We start from the raw sequence: 17,646 nt of genomic DNA on the forward strand, positions 1-17,646 counted from the left end.
TTAGATGTCTAGTGATGGGGAAAGAAGATGAAATTTAATAAAAATTATGAATGATCAACACACCAAGGATTAGTGCCTTATCCTACAAGGGTTTAATGGAGTCTTCTAGGGCTAAATTTCATGGGAAATACTTTGATGGAGCAAGGGGATGGCTAGGGTTCAAAACACTAACTATTTTTTTGTGAGGGGAGAAATTAAACATAGGGAATGCACATTCAGAGAGCCCTTAAGAAGAACAATTTTGCATGCAATATTGTAGCAAGATTTCAACATAAATTAAGCATTTAGTCATAACACAAATAGAAACACTACTGCACACATTTAATATGCAAAATATCAATGATAAAACATTGAATTTGCAATATCATCCAAAGAAGCACTTCTTTCAATCTCAGAAAAATGTCTTCGTGCAAAAGATCAACTCCACAAGAAATTTACGCCATAAAAGATCACATCTTGCCCATTGTAGCGAAAAAGGCTAATTTGCACTCTCTTTGGGGAGAAGAGAATAGATTGTGTAATGATGAAAAATTTAAATGAGGGGAATCTCTATTTATATGAGACTTCTCCCTCATTGATACAATATCACAAGTAAAAACCTCTAATTAAAGTTTATTTTGAGTGTTCCACAAGAGAGAGTTTACAAGCCAACCTCATATCTAGGAAACATAACAAAATATGCCAAAATTCCCATACTTATGGGTGAAAATCCTCCTCCACTATGATGTCATCCTCGAAATGAGCTCTAAATGCCACAAGTGTCAAGTGGGCTAACAAGTGATCCATACTCTAAGGAGTAGCTCCATGTCCATGGGAATGCTTACAAACCAAGACATCATCACCATGGTGCCCAACGGCACCCTTTAAAAGGAAAGTGTGATAGCCAAACTTGGATCATGAGTTAGTTATCCAAAAGACTTGGAATATAAAGTAATCCACTGGGGATAAAAATATAATATATTGAATAAACTATGAAAGAATCATATGAAAGTACAATGGAGCCCCGTATATATACTAGAAGGGATGCACTTTCTTAAACAGTCATGTCCTTTAAGACACGTCTTGCTTCTTAATTATTATTATTATTATTCATACATATTTATGTTCACAATATTGTTTTCCCCTTAGAAATGTTTTGTTCTCAAAGCATATTGAAAAGGCTTGATAGCTCTTCTATTTTTTTTGTCTTGTAATCTGTTCACATCTTTTCCAATTCTTCGAGTTGTCATCTCCGATGATACAAGACGATATGAACGTCTAGGTGTTGAGAAAAAATTTCGAACTGAAAAATGATCTATGCATGTCAATTTGATCTTTTGTGGAACCTCGCACTTGATACTAGAGATGAATTGTTTTCATAAGACTTAATTGTGTCGGCTTCAATATTTTTTGGAATGTAAGCCAGTTGTTTTTGTCCCAAGTTATATCGATAAACTGACTAGTTTAGAAGTCTGCATTTATGATTTTTTAATTTACTTCAGTTACAGATGTTGAGTTGATTATGGAATCTTCATTTGGAATTTCCATCGTTTGTATTGCGGCATCTAAGTATGTTTTGACTTCAATTGGATTGACATCCTTCCAAGTTGTAAGATTAATGGAATCTATATTTGTTCCCTTTTCCTCAACTTGGAAATCTTTACTTGAAGACTTTGATGCTTTTGTCTACATAAGTTGTTCCATTATGTGTTCCCGTGACCGCTTCATAGCCTTGGATTTATTGACTTGTGCAAGTAATTTTTTACCATGATCTTTTAAGCAAGAAATTTCTTTGTTTTTATTTGAGATAATTTTGTCAAATTTTTTCTGCATCCTTGATATTGACTTTTGATTTTCTTGAAGCATCACTTTCGAGATATCTTTAAAGCCTTTTAATGAAAGTATTTTCAAACCTGCCTTCATTGTAATGTCCTGAAATGTCATCATCATCTTCTTATAGGGAAACATTAAAAGAATTATCCATGTCTAACAAGAAGGTACCCAATGCTCCAAACCAGGGTAAACCGAGAATTATGTCAATCTCTTCTTTATGCATGGTTGTAACACTATTTGAGATTTATATTCATAATCATTAATTGTCACTCGCAAGTTCTTATTTTCATAACTTCTCACGCATAAAATATCCCCTTTCACCTATATTTGACTTTGGAATTAATAATTGATTTGTCAAATTAATATCAATTTAAAGTTGTATGCTTTTCATGTTGATAACGATATTAATATTTTTTCCTTAAATACTCTTGTTTGGCATAAATAATCCGCAAGATAATGAAATTGAACAATCTTTATGAGAAAATCTTCCCTCATCTATTAAAATCGATTTAAGATCTTTTAAAAAAGCTAAATACTTCCCAAATCTTTAATCACCCTTTTTAATATATGTCAGTACTAAAGAATATATTCATTTGTAACTTTATATTCTCTTACTTACCCTTTTTGTAACTTTATACTTTAATTAATTACTTATTAAAGTAATTTAATAGTGATTACACAATTTCCAAAGTACCATTTATTAAATCTTCAATGTATCCCTTTTTCTTTTACTTTTAATTGAATTTTGTTTAAACTTAGTTAGTAAATCCTTCGTATAGTTTAAGGTAAGTAGGAAATGTGCCTTCTCAACCCTTCGATGTACGAATGGATACAACCCTTCAATGTATCGACTCAATGTACGACTTGTATAGACGTAGCTGCAGCTATACGAACATAAGTTGTTGGCGGCTATTGAAATCCTATATAGTGGAGGCTACATGTAATATCCCCAATTTTGATTTTTCATTTGAGGGGATTAATGGAGTTTATTGGGGAGGTGCTAAGAACAGCGCAATTTTGTAATCTAGGCATTGGAGACATTTTTGGCGTATGGGACTTAGGAGAAATAGAAAATTATAGATCTAGTGGAATGTGGGGGCCACAAGAGAAGGAAATTCGACCCAATAGAGCAATTCGCACTAGTGAGAAGAGAGAGATAGAGGAAGGGGTGTGAATTAGGGAAGGTGGGGACAACCAAGGGAGAGAGGGCCAACAATTATAAATAGAGCTTGGAGGCCTCCATTTGGTACTTTCGATCATTTGACAATTTAACATTAGTTATCTTGCGCTGCTTAGCCAAGACAACTATGTTGTCCAGCACAAGGAATTCCTGAGCGAGAATTCCACCCTCATTTTGAAGAACTTTAAGTGTCTCCCTAGTGAGGCAATTGGGGAGCTCGGTTCAAAGTTTCCATTGGCCACATTTACAGTCATTTCCTTCAGCTGGAGCGAGTTATCCTTGGACGCAGGAGAGAAATTTGTGGCTCTTGGGAGAGCCAACAATAAGGGGGAATTTGGGCCAACCAATTAGCAGAGAATCCTTCCACAAAGGGGGTCAGAGTTCCTTGTCAATTTGCAGGTCTTTTGATGAGGGGTTTGGGAGAGTTGAGCTACTCCAATTGTTGGTCTGCGCAAGGGCTCACTGGGCATTGTTGCAAAATCACATGGGCAAGGAGAATCTATGGTGTGGCTACGGAGGAATAAGGGAAATTTGGGAGGTGGGAAGGAAATTTTCTAGGAGAGATTTGGAGCATTTTGTAGCATATTTCATCTACAACCAGTTCTGCTTGCTAGTTGGAGGTCCACGCACAAATTGGGGTCATTGGGGCACATTGGACTCAGCCCAAACCCCTTCTAGGTTTTTGTGGGTTTTGTGAGAGGAGGCTAGGATTAATTTTGCAAAATTTTATGAGCACTCCCAAGGGAATAATTCCTAGTTCCACTCAACAGTCAGTATCAATGATTGTTGGAGGGGACGCAGTTTATTCTGGAACCTTTTCCACCACTTGGGTCCTTGAGAATTTTCTAGGTTATTTTGGGTTCCTTGTGAGGAGGCTCCAATTAATTTCCTGGATTTTTCTGAGCAGTATAGAGGCTCGAAACACCAATTCCTTTCCAGCCAACAGTAGAAAATATTACTGGGCCAACGCAGAGACTTGGGAGAGCAGTTTCCAACACTTGGGCAACTCCATTTTCACCTGGGACTTGACTAGCTTGTTGTAGCAAGCCCAAGTTCCTCTTCTTCATTTATATGTACCTTGTTTTCTCAGTTAATAAAATGGCTCAATTCTTGGTACAGTTTCTGGTGCAATTTGTCATTATGTTATTGTGTTAGTTTTATGGTTACATGTTTATGTTTTAATTGTTGTTATCACTTAATATTTCCCACTAGGAATATTACACTACACAATCGACAAGTGTGATTGAATTCAATTGTGTGGGTGGCAACAACTATGGAATTGTAATTTAATTGGTATGGACAATGGACAACAAAGTATAATCTAATTGGTATGGACAACAAAGAAAATCAACAATTGTATAGCGGAATGTACAATTTAATTTTTTGGTAATTAATTCAATTTGTACGGACTAGTTATTATGTACAGGTGAATATGCACAAATTGTAATAATTATTTAATTAACTCCTATTGATTCTATGGTAGAATAGCATTGTAGACCATATGATACAGAGAGTGACAATAGAAATTAGAGGTAGGACGTCTTAACTAAATGTTTGCATTACACAATTTTGGTGAAATAGATGAAATTTAACAATATGGATGGCGATTGTGGCAACTGGGAAGGCTCACATGGCGGTTGTAGTGGCAACCGAATAATTCGAACTTGGTTGCCAACCATATAAGTGTTGAAGAATGTAACTAGGTTCGGTCTTCATAATTGTATTTGAGTCACAATGAAATGTACTTATGAAAAAGAATTTTATTATTATTATTATGACTTATTAAAGCATGGGTTTCATGCTTGGGTCATCATGTTTTAGGTCAAAGTCCCCATTGAGGACTTCTAGGATTTATTCTGAGTCATTAGAGTCATTGTCCATTTAAAGAGACCCTTCTTGGGCTTTTGAATCATGTAAAAAGAATTAATATTGAGTCAAATATGCTATTTGTCCCCTCCACACCAAGTTGGCCTCAAGGAGATCAAGTCAGCTTCAAGAAGGGTAATTCGACCTCACTAGAAGGCTATATATACAGAGCAGTTCAATTCATTTGTCACATACAAGTTCGATCTCCAAGCCAAGGAAGCTAAAAAGTGCGAAGTTGGAAAAGGAGCTAGAAAAGGGTACAAAATTTAAAAAGAAGGAAGAAGACATCTAAAATGAAGTTTTGGGCCATCTATCTCTCACCCAAGTGAAGTATCTAGGAAGATCGAAGTTTTTATTGCCAAGTTGAAGTTGTTGCTACTGCCAGTTGCTTTCAAGCCGAAGTTGTTGCTGGAGGGTTATCATTTGCAGAAGGAGGAAAGGGCTGACTTGGCGTGGAGGAAGTATGTGTTTAGGTCAAGAGTCTTGGATTATCTTGTGAAACTATTGAAGGAAGAATTGTTGACTCGGTTTTCCCCTTGACAGGGGTTTTGCCCTGGTTGTCCGCCTATATCTAGTGTCTGTGATCTTTGTGTTATTGTTTTGGTAATTGCTTGATGAAATAAAAGATAAAAGAAGAACATAAAGATAAGAAAGTCACAAGTACTTACCTACATAAAGAAAATCTTTTTGCCTTTCTGATTTTCTAACATGGTTTCAGAGCTAAGGTGAAGAAGGGAAAAGGCAGTTTGAGGATCTACTGAAAGGAGTCAAAGAAACCTCAAAAGGTTAAGCAAAGGATCATACAAGGAGATCTTATAAAGAAAGAAGATTACTACCTTCAAAGAAAATGTCTAACACAATAAAAGGAGAGAACAAATTAGAATTAACTTCTACTAAGTCTAGCCACCTAATAAAATTGAATGGGCCCCATCACCTCCAAAATTGGCCCCAAAATGTAGAAAGTAATACTGTTCCAAAATAATTTAGGAAGGGACATGACAGTACATTGGGTCGACATGTCTAGTAGGATAAGTTGACTAGTCAATTGTTTTGAGGCCAACTTGTTCACCTTTTATCAATCATTTGGAGGCTGACTTGAAGAATAGGTCGTTGTCATTTGTATGAGGCCCTGACTTGGTGGAGAAGATTCTTTGACGCAAAAGAACTTTATTTTCTTATGACTTCGACTTAATAAGAAAAATCCTAAAGCACACAATGGATGCTATGACCTATCTAAGATTGACCCAAGCATGAAACTCATGCTTTAATAAGTCAATTTAAATAATAATAAAAAATATCTTTTGACAAATATATTACATCATGACTCAAGTACAATTATGAAGACCGACACTAGATACATTCTTCAAAAGTTTAGCCCAAAATAACGGTGTTATTATTTTGTGTGTGTGCATGTTTTTCTCAGTTCCTGATTTTACTTCCACAACGCATTTTTTTGTGAAGAATTGCAGTGTGATTTATTCGTTATTTGTTGTAAAACAAATAAACTACTAATCAGTTAGAAGAATAAATTTCAGTTTCTGCAATTTAAGGAAATTTCACATTTTGCCCACATGTTAAGGTGTATGTCCCAACCATCTTTTGCATTTTGATGTTCTTTTGATTTTTCTTTCGTGGCCATTTTTGTTCTTTCTTTCTCTTTTAGCCACATCAACCTCCCAGGGCCAAGTTTCAGGCCCTACCTAGGTATGAGCATGTATGGGTCCCAAATCTCAGAGAACCAATGGTCAGTTGAACCTGAAGAATAGAAGTGGAATATAGGGCTCATAATATAAGATGGAAAGTGGTAAGTACGGAATCAGGATAGATGGAGCATGTTATGTCAATTAGTGCTTCCCAAGTAGTGACCCTCCTATACCCATTGGGCCATTAGAGGAGGTCTCACTGGACTAGGATCGAAGATTAACCCCCCATTTAAGGTGAGAGAACAAGATCACGGTCAAGACTCAAAACCCTCCCTTCTTCCAGGTCACCCCGTAATCCATGCCAAAAGCCCACCTTCGTTCATGTGCTCTTGTGAGGTGGGTGAGAAGTCATATGACTGATGCAAGTGCCGGAGATGAACAGTGGCACATCATCGGCTAGTGGTCGCTGTCAGGGGCTATTGACTGGCCGGCTGGATGCGAAGTGGAAGAAAAAAAATTCTCATATGGGGTCGCCCACTTTTAGTAGGTAATAGGCACACCATTCAGCAATCTAGGATGTCAATAATTTATAGGGATTTTACATCTCTTCTTTCTTCCCATGCCTTTGCCACCTCTTTTGCCTAATCATACTTCTCAAATGCAACATTACAGGAAATTTTAAAATTAATCTTCCAAAACTGCATCCCTATGTCTCTCCATTTTGTCTCCTTTTGACTTATAGAAAAGCACAACCTAGAAAGATGTCCAAAAAGTGATTCATAAGATTCATTTAAACAACAAAGTCTCAGACCAACTGTTACTCTACCTAGAAATCCAATAGATAGAAATTGAAATTTATATTAATGTTCACTAAAGAACAAAACAGGTGAAATGGACTAGTGATAACAACCAGCAACAGTAACCAAACCAAAACAGGAAGAGTTATAAATCAACATCCTTGAATTTCCAGTAATGACTGAGTGGTATTTCAAGGCTACTAGGCTTCCCACATTATCCATAAATCTACAATTGGATACTAGATATATGGGATACTCTACGCTAAATAGTATTAAGAAAGATAAAAACATATTTCATCCTCTTTCCACTTGAGGGAAGCTAGCTAGGCTATAAAACTCGATAGTTGTTTAAATGAAGAAGAGCAAATGTATACTGATGTTTTTCCATAGACTAGCTTCTAACCTTCTACAATATGTGACTGCTTAAGAAATTATAACCATGAAAAAGCATAAGCAGTTGACTGTCATTTTCAAATGGAGGAAGATCATTGTAAGACTAGAAACACGTACCAGTACCTGCAATGGTTCCCTTCACCAATGCATGTTCCCAACCAAACACAATGATGATCAAATCCAAGAACACATTTCCCACAATCATGACAATATTTTGATCTCAGAGGCTGCACAATCAACAATAATAGTACATCAAAAATACTTCATCCATCTAAGACACTAAAGAATAGTGTGAATTACAACACTGCCTGCAGTAAGAAAGGATGAACCAAATACAATATTCTGATGAGGTGGAAACCAAATAATGTGAAAAAAAAATAATAGAAGCCTTAAACTCAAGAAAGAAGAAATATAGAAAACAAACACTGGAGTGATTTCCAATGGCCATATCCAAATCCATTTTTGTAACCTACAACAGACCTTAGTTTCCTTCTTTGTTTACAAATATGTCAAGAACTGATGCAATTATCTGTTGGTGTAATTAACGTTATATGATGTGCACTGTATGTAATCTTGACTTCATTGATATAAGGCTCTCAGTTGTCCATTATTAATATGTTGGTTAGAATGTGGTCTAGTGGTCTGTAATTAATGTGGCAGGTAGCTCAAAGCTTATCATTATATAAAGGGGTCTTGTACCCTGTTGCCCCTCACAATGTATAAAAGCAAACCCTTGTGATTTTCATAATGAGATATGACTTACAGGATGACACCATGAAATACTTGGCAAATATTGGGACATTATAAGCTTATCAATATATAAAAGGGTCTTGTACCTGGTTACCCTCCACATTGTAGGAGGGAAAACCCCTATGATTTTCATCACAAGACATGATTTACAGGATGACGCCATGCAATACTTATCAAAAATAGGGGCATTATTATGGATGCATATACTTTCCATGGCACTTCCCTTGTCATTTTTCAAACCACAGCCGATGATGGGTGTGCAATTCTAGAGGAAAGTATGTTGCTAAATAGTAAATACTAAATACACTTTTTTTTCTTTTTTTCATTTTTTAATGAGGCTGAGCCTAGGCCGGGGCCAACCCCAATGTTGGATGGAAGTGTGAAAATTCCTACACTGAAGGAACCCCTACTGCAGCAAATCTGAATCTACTTCACCTGTTTGATTTTAAATTACATTCATCAAATTATTCTTCTGAATACTGAATCAAATTACTTATGCAGCCTACACTAATTTAAGATTTGATCTCATGAAACAGAAAACAGAGCAAAGAACAAGATACATAGGACACTTGTTTTTTGACACAATAGTCCCAGAAAAAACCCAATGCGGGAAAACCGGTGCAATAGATCTGAGGGTTTATTATTATGCAGGAGAAATATCTTAATACAAATCTAGGATGCTCATCTAGCAATTCTTTATAGAGAAAATACTAGCGGAAAATCTGAGTGAGCTTTACCTCACTTCACCCGGTAGAATTCCGGCTAATCCGGAACAAGGCTGGCTAACCTCGGCTATTTCTGCGCTGGCCCTACATAGGCCCTATGTCAGCCTTCAAGCTCTGCATCAGCGCCTTTACCCTCTGTGTCAGCTATCTCGGCTGTTCCAGCAATTCCCAGCTGTTCCGGCTTCTGCATGACAGGCAGCTTCTCTGCTCTGCACTAGCCCTTATGGCTCTGCGTCAAGGCTGCATGGGCCCAGACTGGCCTAATGTCAGCTCTCCCAGCTATTGCATTGCCTGTCTGCAAGCTCTCTCCGCCTCTCTGTCAGTATTCTCCAGAAAGTCCACCTCCCGAATTCTCACTGCCCCTCTGCTACAAGATCTCCCCAATCGATTTTCCTCCTGAGAACTTCTCACCTCATAAAATTGATTTCCTCAATCTCTCTGTGTGTTTTTCCAAATGAACCCCAAGCCTCCATTTTATACTTTTCTTGTTGAGTCTTCAACAGCCGAGATTAAGTCTCTAATCAACGACTAAGATTAAAACATGACTTGATCTGCCTTCTAGATCATTCTCACCCATATTTTGATTAATACCCATTAAGATTTTAATTTCCCTAAGTTTAGACTTAGGAACTCTATTAAAAATATTAATTATTTTAATAAAATATAATCCAGGTGGAATTTCACCAAACGGTTTCTGGGTTCTTTAGAACTCATGTGCCTTAGCCTCTTCGGCGATTTTCAAGGCTAGATCACTTTTGATGCTACCAAAAACTAACATTCCCTCTTAGCGAGGATAGTGCTCTATAAACAATGTCCACTTGAATGCTGCTCTGTTTCTGAAGCACCTCCTTTCTACACTGTTGTTGCCACCAACTCTGTGCTACTGCTGCTACTATACTGCTACCCATGACACTGCCACTACCACTGCTGCATCTGTACTACAGCTCGCTCTCAAATATTGCATCTGCTATGTTGCTAGCACTACCACTACATCCGTATTGCAACTCAGTTGCTGAGAGAAGCAACTGAAAAACATCCAAAATTAGTTGAACTTAACTATGTTCAACATAATACAATGAATGTTGGAGTCTGACTGTTGCTGACCCTCTGAATCTTTTGCGCTACTGCTGACTTCTGCACTGTGCCATCTGCACTGCTGCCAACCTTGCTCTACGTTGATCAATTTCTAGTCCCAAGCCACTGCATCTATCCTCCAAACAATCTGTTGCATCATCTAACACTAATTCCATCTCGCTACTGTTGAATTTTGGGCTCTCGTACAAGGAATTGATCCAAGAGGTGGACTCCTCAAGGATCCTGCCCACATGTAGTCTTCCCGACTACAGCTCAATATCGCCCCATCTCCCTCCTGGAGGTGCGTGGGCACTCATGGCAAACTCATCCTCGTCAATCTTTGTTGAAGCAGCCTTAGGATCATGTTTCTCATCTTATCCTTTTTCTTCAAAGGACATTGGGATGCATAATGGCCTATCTCGCCACAACTAAAACATTTCACCTTCGAAATGTCCTTCTTTCGCTTCAGCTTCTGCTGTCCCTTCGATGCTAGAGCTGCGTTTTCCTCCTCCGCCTTCGTCTTTGTGCCACTCCCACTACTGCCATTGAGGTTGACCTTCACTAGGTCCCTCCTTAACTCCTCCTGTTGAAGAGCTGCCCACATCTCCTCCCATGGAGGTAGTCTTTCCCTGCCCAATATGCTTTGGACGAAGACTTGCCAATCATCCAAGACTCCATTCAGGGCCATGCTCACCATCGCAGTTGACTGAGGAGTGGACCCCACTGCAGCAAGCTGGTCTTTGGTGTTCTGAAGATGTTGAAGATAGAGGTTCAGCCCTTCTCCTTTCTGCATCAAAGTCCGCTGCAACTTCTACTCTAAATACATCTTTCATTTTTCGGAAGAGCCTTCATACAAAGACAACAAGGCTTCCCACATCTCCCGGGCCATATTCTTTCCTTGCAAGTGTGAGACCACATGATCTCGAACTCCATCAAGAATGAGCCTCTTCGCCTTCCCCTGCTCGGCCTTGTACTTCTTTCTTTGATCGTTGTCAGCAGGAACAACCACAGTATTCTTGACGTAGGCTTCGAGATCATATTCCTCTAGAACAGCTAAGATTCTGGTTTTCCATATGACATAGTTGGAGGCTCCTTCCAACCTGTCCTGATCTCTGAGCCCATCCGATGCCATTTCACCCAACTGTCGAACTAACTCCTCTAGTCACTGCTTAAATGCTCAACAAGTGAGAAATTCGAACTTTCTAGCAGAAAGTTCTCTGAGCAGAAAATTCCCCCTCTACGTGTCTTCGTTCTTTTCCAGCGGATTTTTGCCCCGGCAGAAATTGTGCCCTTCAAGCACTGCGTTGAGGCTCTACGTCACTCCCTCTGACTCTGCAAACTCACGAACTAGAAATCGCACCTCTTTGTCGTCTCACTCAAAGAGAGATTTCCTCGAGTCTGCTACCCAGTAAGGACTACACAATCCCTTCAAGGGGATTCGAATTGTTGCCAAACACAACTTTCGGCCTCACTGCTCAGCACTAGATCTGCTCTTCCTGTTTCAAAATCAATGCTCTAATACCATGTGAAAATTCCTACACTGAAGGAACCCCTACTGCAGCAAATCTGAATCTACTTCACCTACTTGATTTTAAATTACATTCATCAAGTTATTCTTCTGAATACTGAAGCAAATTACTTCTGCAGCCTACACTAATTTAATATTTGATCTCATGAAACAGAAAACAGAGCAAAGAACAAGATACATAGGACACACTTATTTTTGGACACAATAGTCCCCTGGAAAAACCCAATGTGGGAAAATCGGTGCAGCAACTCTGAGGGTTTATTATTATGCAAGAGAAATATCTGAATACAAATCTAGGATGCTCATCTAGCAATCCTTTACAGAGAAAATACTAGCGGAAAATCTGAGTGAGTTTTACCTCACTTCACCCAACAGAATTCTGGTTGATCCGGCACAACACTAGCTAACCCGACTATTTCTGCGCTGGCCTTGCGTCAACCTTTCAGGCTCTGCATCAGCCCTGTGTTAGCTCCTCTGCCCTCTGCGTCAGCTATCCCAACAGTTCTGGTTGTTCCCGGCAATTTCGACTTTCACGTGATAGGCAACTTTTCTGCTCTGCGTTGGCCCTTCTAGCTCTGCGTTAGGGCTTCTTGGGCCCAGACTAGCCCAGCGTCAACTCTCCCGGCTACTGTGCTGCCTCTCTGCAAACTCTCTCCGCCTCTCTGTCAGTATTCTCCGGAAAGTCCTTCTCCCAGATTCTCACTGCCCCACTACTACAAGATCTCCCCAATCGATTTTCCTCCTAAAAACTTCTCACCTCAGAAATTCGATTTCCTCAATCTCTCTGTGTGTTTTTCCAAATGAACCCCAAGCCTCCATTTTATACTTTCCCTATTGAGTCTTCAACAACCGAGATTAAGTCTCTAATCAACGGCTAAGATTAAAACATGAATTGATTCGCCTTCTAGATCATTCTCACCCATATTTTGATTAATACCTATTAATATTTTAATTTCCCTAAGTTTAGACTTAGGAACTCCATTAAAAATATTAATTATTTTAATAAAATACAATCTGGGTGGAATTTCACCAAACGGTTTCTAGGTTCTTTAGAACTCATGTGTCTTAGACTCTCCACAATTTTCAAGGCTAGAGCACTTCCGATGCTACCAAAAACTAACAGGAAGAACGATCTGCCCACTAGTCGAATGCTATCACCAAGATTGTGCGAAGCTCGGTTGAGCTTGGCGCCATAGTTTTCAAAACCGTTCCGGTCTGACCGGTTACCGGCCTAACCGGCCGGTTAGGAGGCCCACCGGTCAGAACCGGTGAAAAAACCCGGTCAGCACCCTAATTTGCCCAGATTTTTGACCTAACCGGTCAAAACCGGCCGGTTTAGGTCCTAACCGGCCGGTTTTTTGCTAACCGGCCGGTTCCGTCCTAAACCGGCCGATTTAGGGACAGGCCGCCGGTAAAGGTAAAAAGCGGACGGTTTATGGCAGCTGAGGGCGGTTTAGGGTTTTTGGGGGTGAGGGAAAGGGATTTTCCCTCCAAAAAGACCCTCACAATTGCTATAAGACACCCCTCTCACCCTCATTTGTCTCACACAACTGATTTGGAGTGTTTGTGAGTTTGTTTGTGAGCTTGGAGAGTGTGGAGTTTTTGCTGAAGTAGTCATCTTGGAGTTGGAGTTGGAGCTATTTTGGAGATAGTGTGTAGCTGTCAGTGGAGTTGCCATCATCAAGAGGAGGCTAAGGGAGCTACTTTGCATTTCCAGGTAAGGATTTGCACTTGATAATTCCTCATTTGGGTCTGCTGTCCATGAATTAATTTTTTTGTGCTATAAACTTCTCATTTCAATGATCTATCATCTATGCTAAGCCTATGAACTCTCTAGCTCTATGCTATCAAATTTTTTAGCTTGCATGTGCATTTTTTTTCCTACATTTATCATTGGTTTTCCATGTTCCTTAGCTGCAATTTTTTTTTTAAATGGCAGATTTATTTGCAAATTGTTATTATTTCAAGCAAACATGGCTCCAAAAGGAAAGGACAGTGCATGGGCTCATTGTGATGTAGTTGAGGGAAAAATGATATGCAAATTATGCCATAAATCTATTGGAGGTGGGGGTATTCTTAGGTTGAAACAACACTTGGCTGGGGTAAGAGGCCAAGTAAAGCCATGTGATGCACCAAATGCACTGTTAGGTCCTATTAGGGCAGAATACATTGCCAAGCTTGAAAAATTTTATGAGGATAAGGCTAGGGAGAAGGCCATCCAAGATGAAATTGCTAGGAAGAGGGAATTATTAGAAGCCATGAAAGAGAGTGGGTATGATGACTCTGAGATTCAAGACTCCACTTCTATCCCTTCCACCAATGACCCCTTTCACTATGTTCATCCTTCTGTTGGAGTTGGCCAACCATCAAGAGGACCAAAGAGACAAAACATCCAAAGTTATTTCTCATCTTCTGCCACCATTGCTTCTTCTAAATCTAATCCCACTTCCTCCCAGCCAAGTTCTCAACCCACTTTGGATCAGCATTGGAAAAAACAATGCAAAGAAACTTCTCACCAATACATTGCTAGATGGTGGTATGATTCAGATATCCCATTTAATGCTGCTCGCTCACCTTATTACCAAGCTATGTGGGACTCTGTTATAGCTGCAGGAAAGGGCTTCAAAGGCCCTAGTATGCATGACTTGAGGGGAGCTCTTTTGCAAAAAGAGATATCTTCCATTGATGAGTATTTGACTGAGTTTAGAGAGTCATGGGTCAAAACAGGTTGTTCCATTATGTCAGATGGATGGACCGATGGAAAGAACCGCACTATCATTAATTTCCTTGTTTCTTGCCCTCAAGGAACCATGTTTTTGAAATCAGTTGATGCATCTGATAGGGTAAAGGATGCAAGCCTTCTATTTGAGCTTTTGGATAACATTATTCAGGAAGTTGGGGAGCAGCATGTTGTGCAGGTCATCACTGATAATGCCTCAAACTATGTTCTTGCTGGAAAGATGCTTGAGGCCAAATATAAGACCATATTTTGGACTCCATGTGCTGCACATTGCATAGACCTCATGCTTGAGGATATAGGCAAGGTGGAGTGGGTAAAAAACACTGTAGAGCATGCCAAGTGCATTACAAAATACATTTACAACCACTCATGGGTATTGAGCCTAATGAGGAAACACACTGGAGGCAAAGAGCTTGTTAGGCCTGCAATTACGAGATTTGCAACTCACTTCCTCACGTTGCAATGTCTCAATGGTCAACATAGAAACTTGCAGAAAATGTTTTCCTCTGATGAATGGTCTGAATCTCGGTGGGCTCGTAGACCAGATGGAAAAGACACCAAAAAGAAAGTGTTAGACACTTATTTTTGGAAAAGGTCTGTAGAGCTTGTGAAAATTACCGAGCCCCTTGTTAAGGTGCTAAGGTTGGTGGATGGGGAAAGATTGGCCATGGGCTACATTTATGAAGCTATGGATCAGGCAAAGGAGCAGATACGGGCAGCTTACAATGACAGGTTAGCTAAATATGGCCGTATATGGGAGATCATTGATAACAGATGGAACAATCAACTCCATCGTCCTATACATGCAGCCGGGTATTTTTTGAACCCAAGGTATCACTATAAAAATCGGCTAGGAGATCAGCATGATGGGGAGGTCAGAGCTGGATTGATTGATTGCTTGGAGCGCATGGTCCCTAACCATGTAGACCAGTTGGATATACATAGACAGCTTACTATTTTCAATCAAGCAAGTGGTACTTTTGGCAAAAACTTGGCAAAGATGGCAAGAGATGTGGACCAACCAGGTAAGCAATTCCAATTTCCATTTTGTTTTTCATTTCAAGTTAAAATTGTTTACGTTCTTTACAATTCAAATTATAAACTAAGTTACTAATTATTGTCTTTTTCTTTGCAGCACATTGGTGGGAGTCATTTGGTGGCCAGTGTCCTCAATTGCAAAGGTTTGCAATTAGAGTCCTCAGTCAAACTTGCAGTGCTTCAGGTTGTGAGCGCAATTGGTCTGTTTTTGAGCGCATACACACGAAGAAGAGAAACCGTTTGGAACAAAAACGGTTAAATGATCTTGTTTTTGTGCAATACAACCTTCGACTGAGGAGGAACCAAATGATGAGCAAATCACCTGATCTAGATCCCATTGTGTTGGACGATATTGATCCAACATCAGAATGGGTGGAGGAGACTGAAGATCCTGTGTTTGAGGCTGATTTTGATATCGACATGGCTTTAGCGGAGGATGAGGCAGATTATGTGGCGGCATCAGAACCAGGATCAGTAGCGGCATCAAGGAAAGGCAAGGAACCAATGGAAGGCACTAGTCGTGCAGGTCGACAAACTCGTGCTTCCACTAGGTCCACTTCTATTGTCATTGGTGGCATTGATACTGATGTTGCAGATGAGGCAGAGGCATCCTCAGACTCTGAACCAGATGATGTCTATGTAGCTCCTGATGATGATCATGTGTCTAGTAGAGGTGATGATCTTGATGATTGATCATGTGTACACTGTAGACTTGTAGTAGGCCAATGGCCTCATAGCTTGCAGCATGGTTTTTGGACTCTATAGGCCATTTAGAGCCTCATTTCTTATGTATTTTGCTATTTTGTCGATGATATGTATTGCACTCGGTGCCATTTTGATATATTCACCTTTGCATGGTATATAAATGAGCAAACTTTGCATATTTTGTCTCTATTGGCTTGGAATCATGGTTTTACATCTTAAAAATAGTTTTTTTTCATTAAAAATTAATTATTTAATGTATTTTTTAAAAACCGGTTCGTTTAGACCAAACCAGTCCCGGTTAGACCGGTTCCGGTCGGTAAACCGGTTAGCTAGGTGGACCGGTTCGGTCACCGGTTCCGGTTTTAAAAACACTGCTTGGCGCCCCTTCGGGATAGTTGGGGCATCCAAAATGTTTGTTTATACACCTAGAGCACATCACCATGGTGGGATTATTCCTAATGATATGTTCTTGTTATACTAATATTAGATGATGTGCATTGTCGTCCTGGTTAGCATCATCATACTTTTTGTGGAGACTTGTATCTAACATCTATCTCCTAATGGTGGGAATGTCTTTGAGGATACTGACAATCTTATGACGACATGGCATCCTTTGGTTAGCTAGCTATTTGAGGAGGTAAAGCACTGCCCTTGTTTTGGCTTCTTTGCACATCTTTGGAGGCATGGAGATCCGTTGGCACAATTTTGTATATCGTTCCACATGTAAAATAATGGTTTTGGTCACTTGGTTATGGTTTTGGATTATAGTATTATTCTTTTTCATTCACCATCCTAGGGCGAGTTGTCTATATTATTTCTTGGAGGAGATGTGTTCATACATGTGACTTCTAACCACTTTTGGCATAGTTTCCTAGGGTGCATTCTATTTGATGTTTATTATATTATTTGTTGAGGAGAAGTTGCAACCACTTTGTGCACCTCCCTAGGGCATGCCTCTCTCTCAAATTATTTTATATTATTTGGAGGTGGTTGCATGTTGAATCGTCCACCAGCCTAGTGGAGTGCTCTAATATGTAAACCTATTGCACATAATTCCATGGATTACTATTCAAGTGTAATATCCCTAAGGAAAATTAACAGTAAATATGCAAAGCAAACATAGACAAAAACACCATAAACAGTGAACACACATTTAGACCATAAAATTACACCAAAACTGCGTTATTGAGCTCATTTTATTAATAAAGATGGGTGTATGATAATGTGTTAGAAGGAATGCACCTGGGCTTGCTCAAGGCAAGTTAGCAAAGCCCCAAATGACAAATAAGACACCCTCCACCAAAATGTTGCTCAAGCACTGCGCTGAAGATGCCCAGAAATACGTTGTTGGCTGAATGGATTTGCTGCTAGGGCCCACTCCGGTGCTCAAAAAAT

The 17,646-nt window shown here is 39.5% G+C and overlaps 2 protein-coding genes across 5 annotated transcripts in view; one reads left to right on the forward strand and one right to left on the reverse strand.

Moving 5' to 3' along the window:
• The window catches only part of LOC149192456 (protein S-acyltransferase 10-like), a 214,833-nt gene that overhangs the window by 13,543 nt on the left and 183,644 nt on the right, over positions 1–17,646 (reverse strand). For 3 of the 4 annotated variants that reach the window (XM_089404602.1, XM_089404605.1, XM_089404606.1), the window contains exon 7: positions 7,809–7,918. In XM_089404602.1, coding sequence (XP_089260728.1) covers positions 7,809–7,918 — 110 coding nt within the window. The remainder of the gene's footprint in view (positions 1–7,808; positions 7,919–17,646) is intronic. The other variant, XM_089404604.1, reaches the window with a different exon arrangement.
• Positions 14,018–16,239, forward strand: LOC149192457 (uncharacterized). Its single transcript, XM_089406169.1, has 2 exons — positions 14,018–15,533; positions 15,644–16,239. The coding sequence occupies exons 1-2, from the start codon at positions 14,027–14,029 to the stop codon at positions 16,237–16,239; spliced, it is 2,103 nt and encodes a 700-aa protein (XP_089262295.1). The 5' UTR covers positions 14,018–14,026.

This window comes from Pinus tabuliformis, chromosome 2_2, assembly GCF_031772625.1.
Source record: "Pinus tabuliformis cultivar Carrire ecotype Pingquan chromosome 2_2, CPIR1, whole genome shotgun sequence".
Lineage (NCBI taxonomy): Eukaryota > Viridiplantae > Streptophyta > Pinopsida > Pinales > Pinaceae > Pinus > Pinus tabuliformis.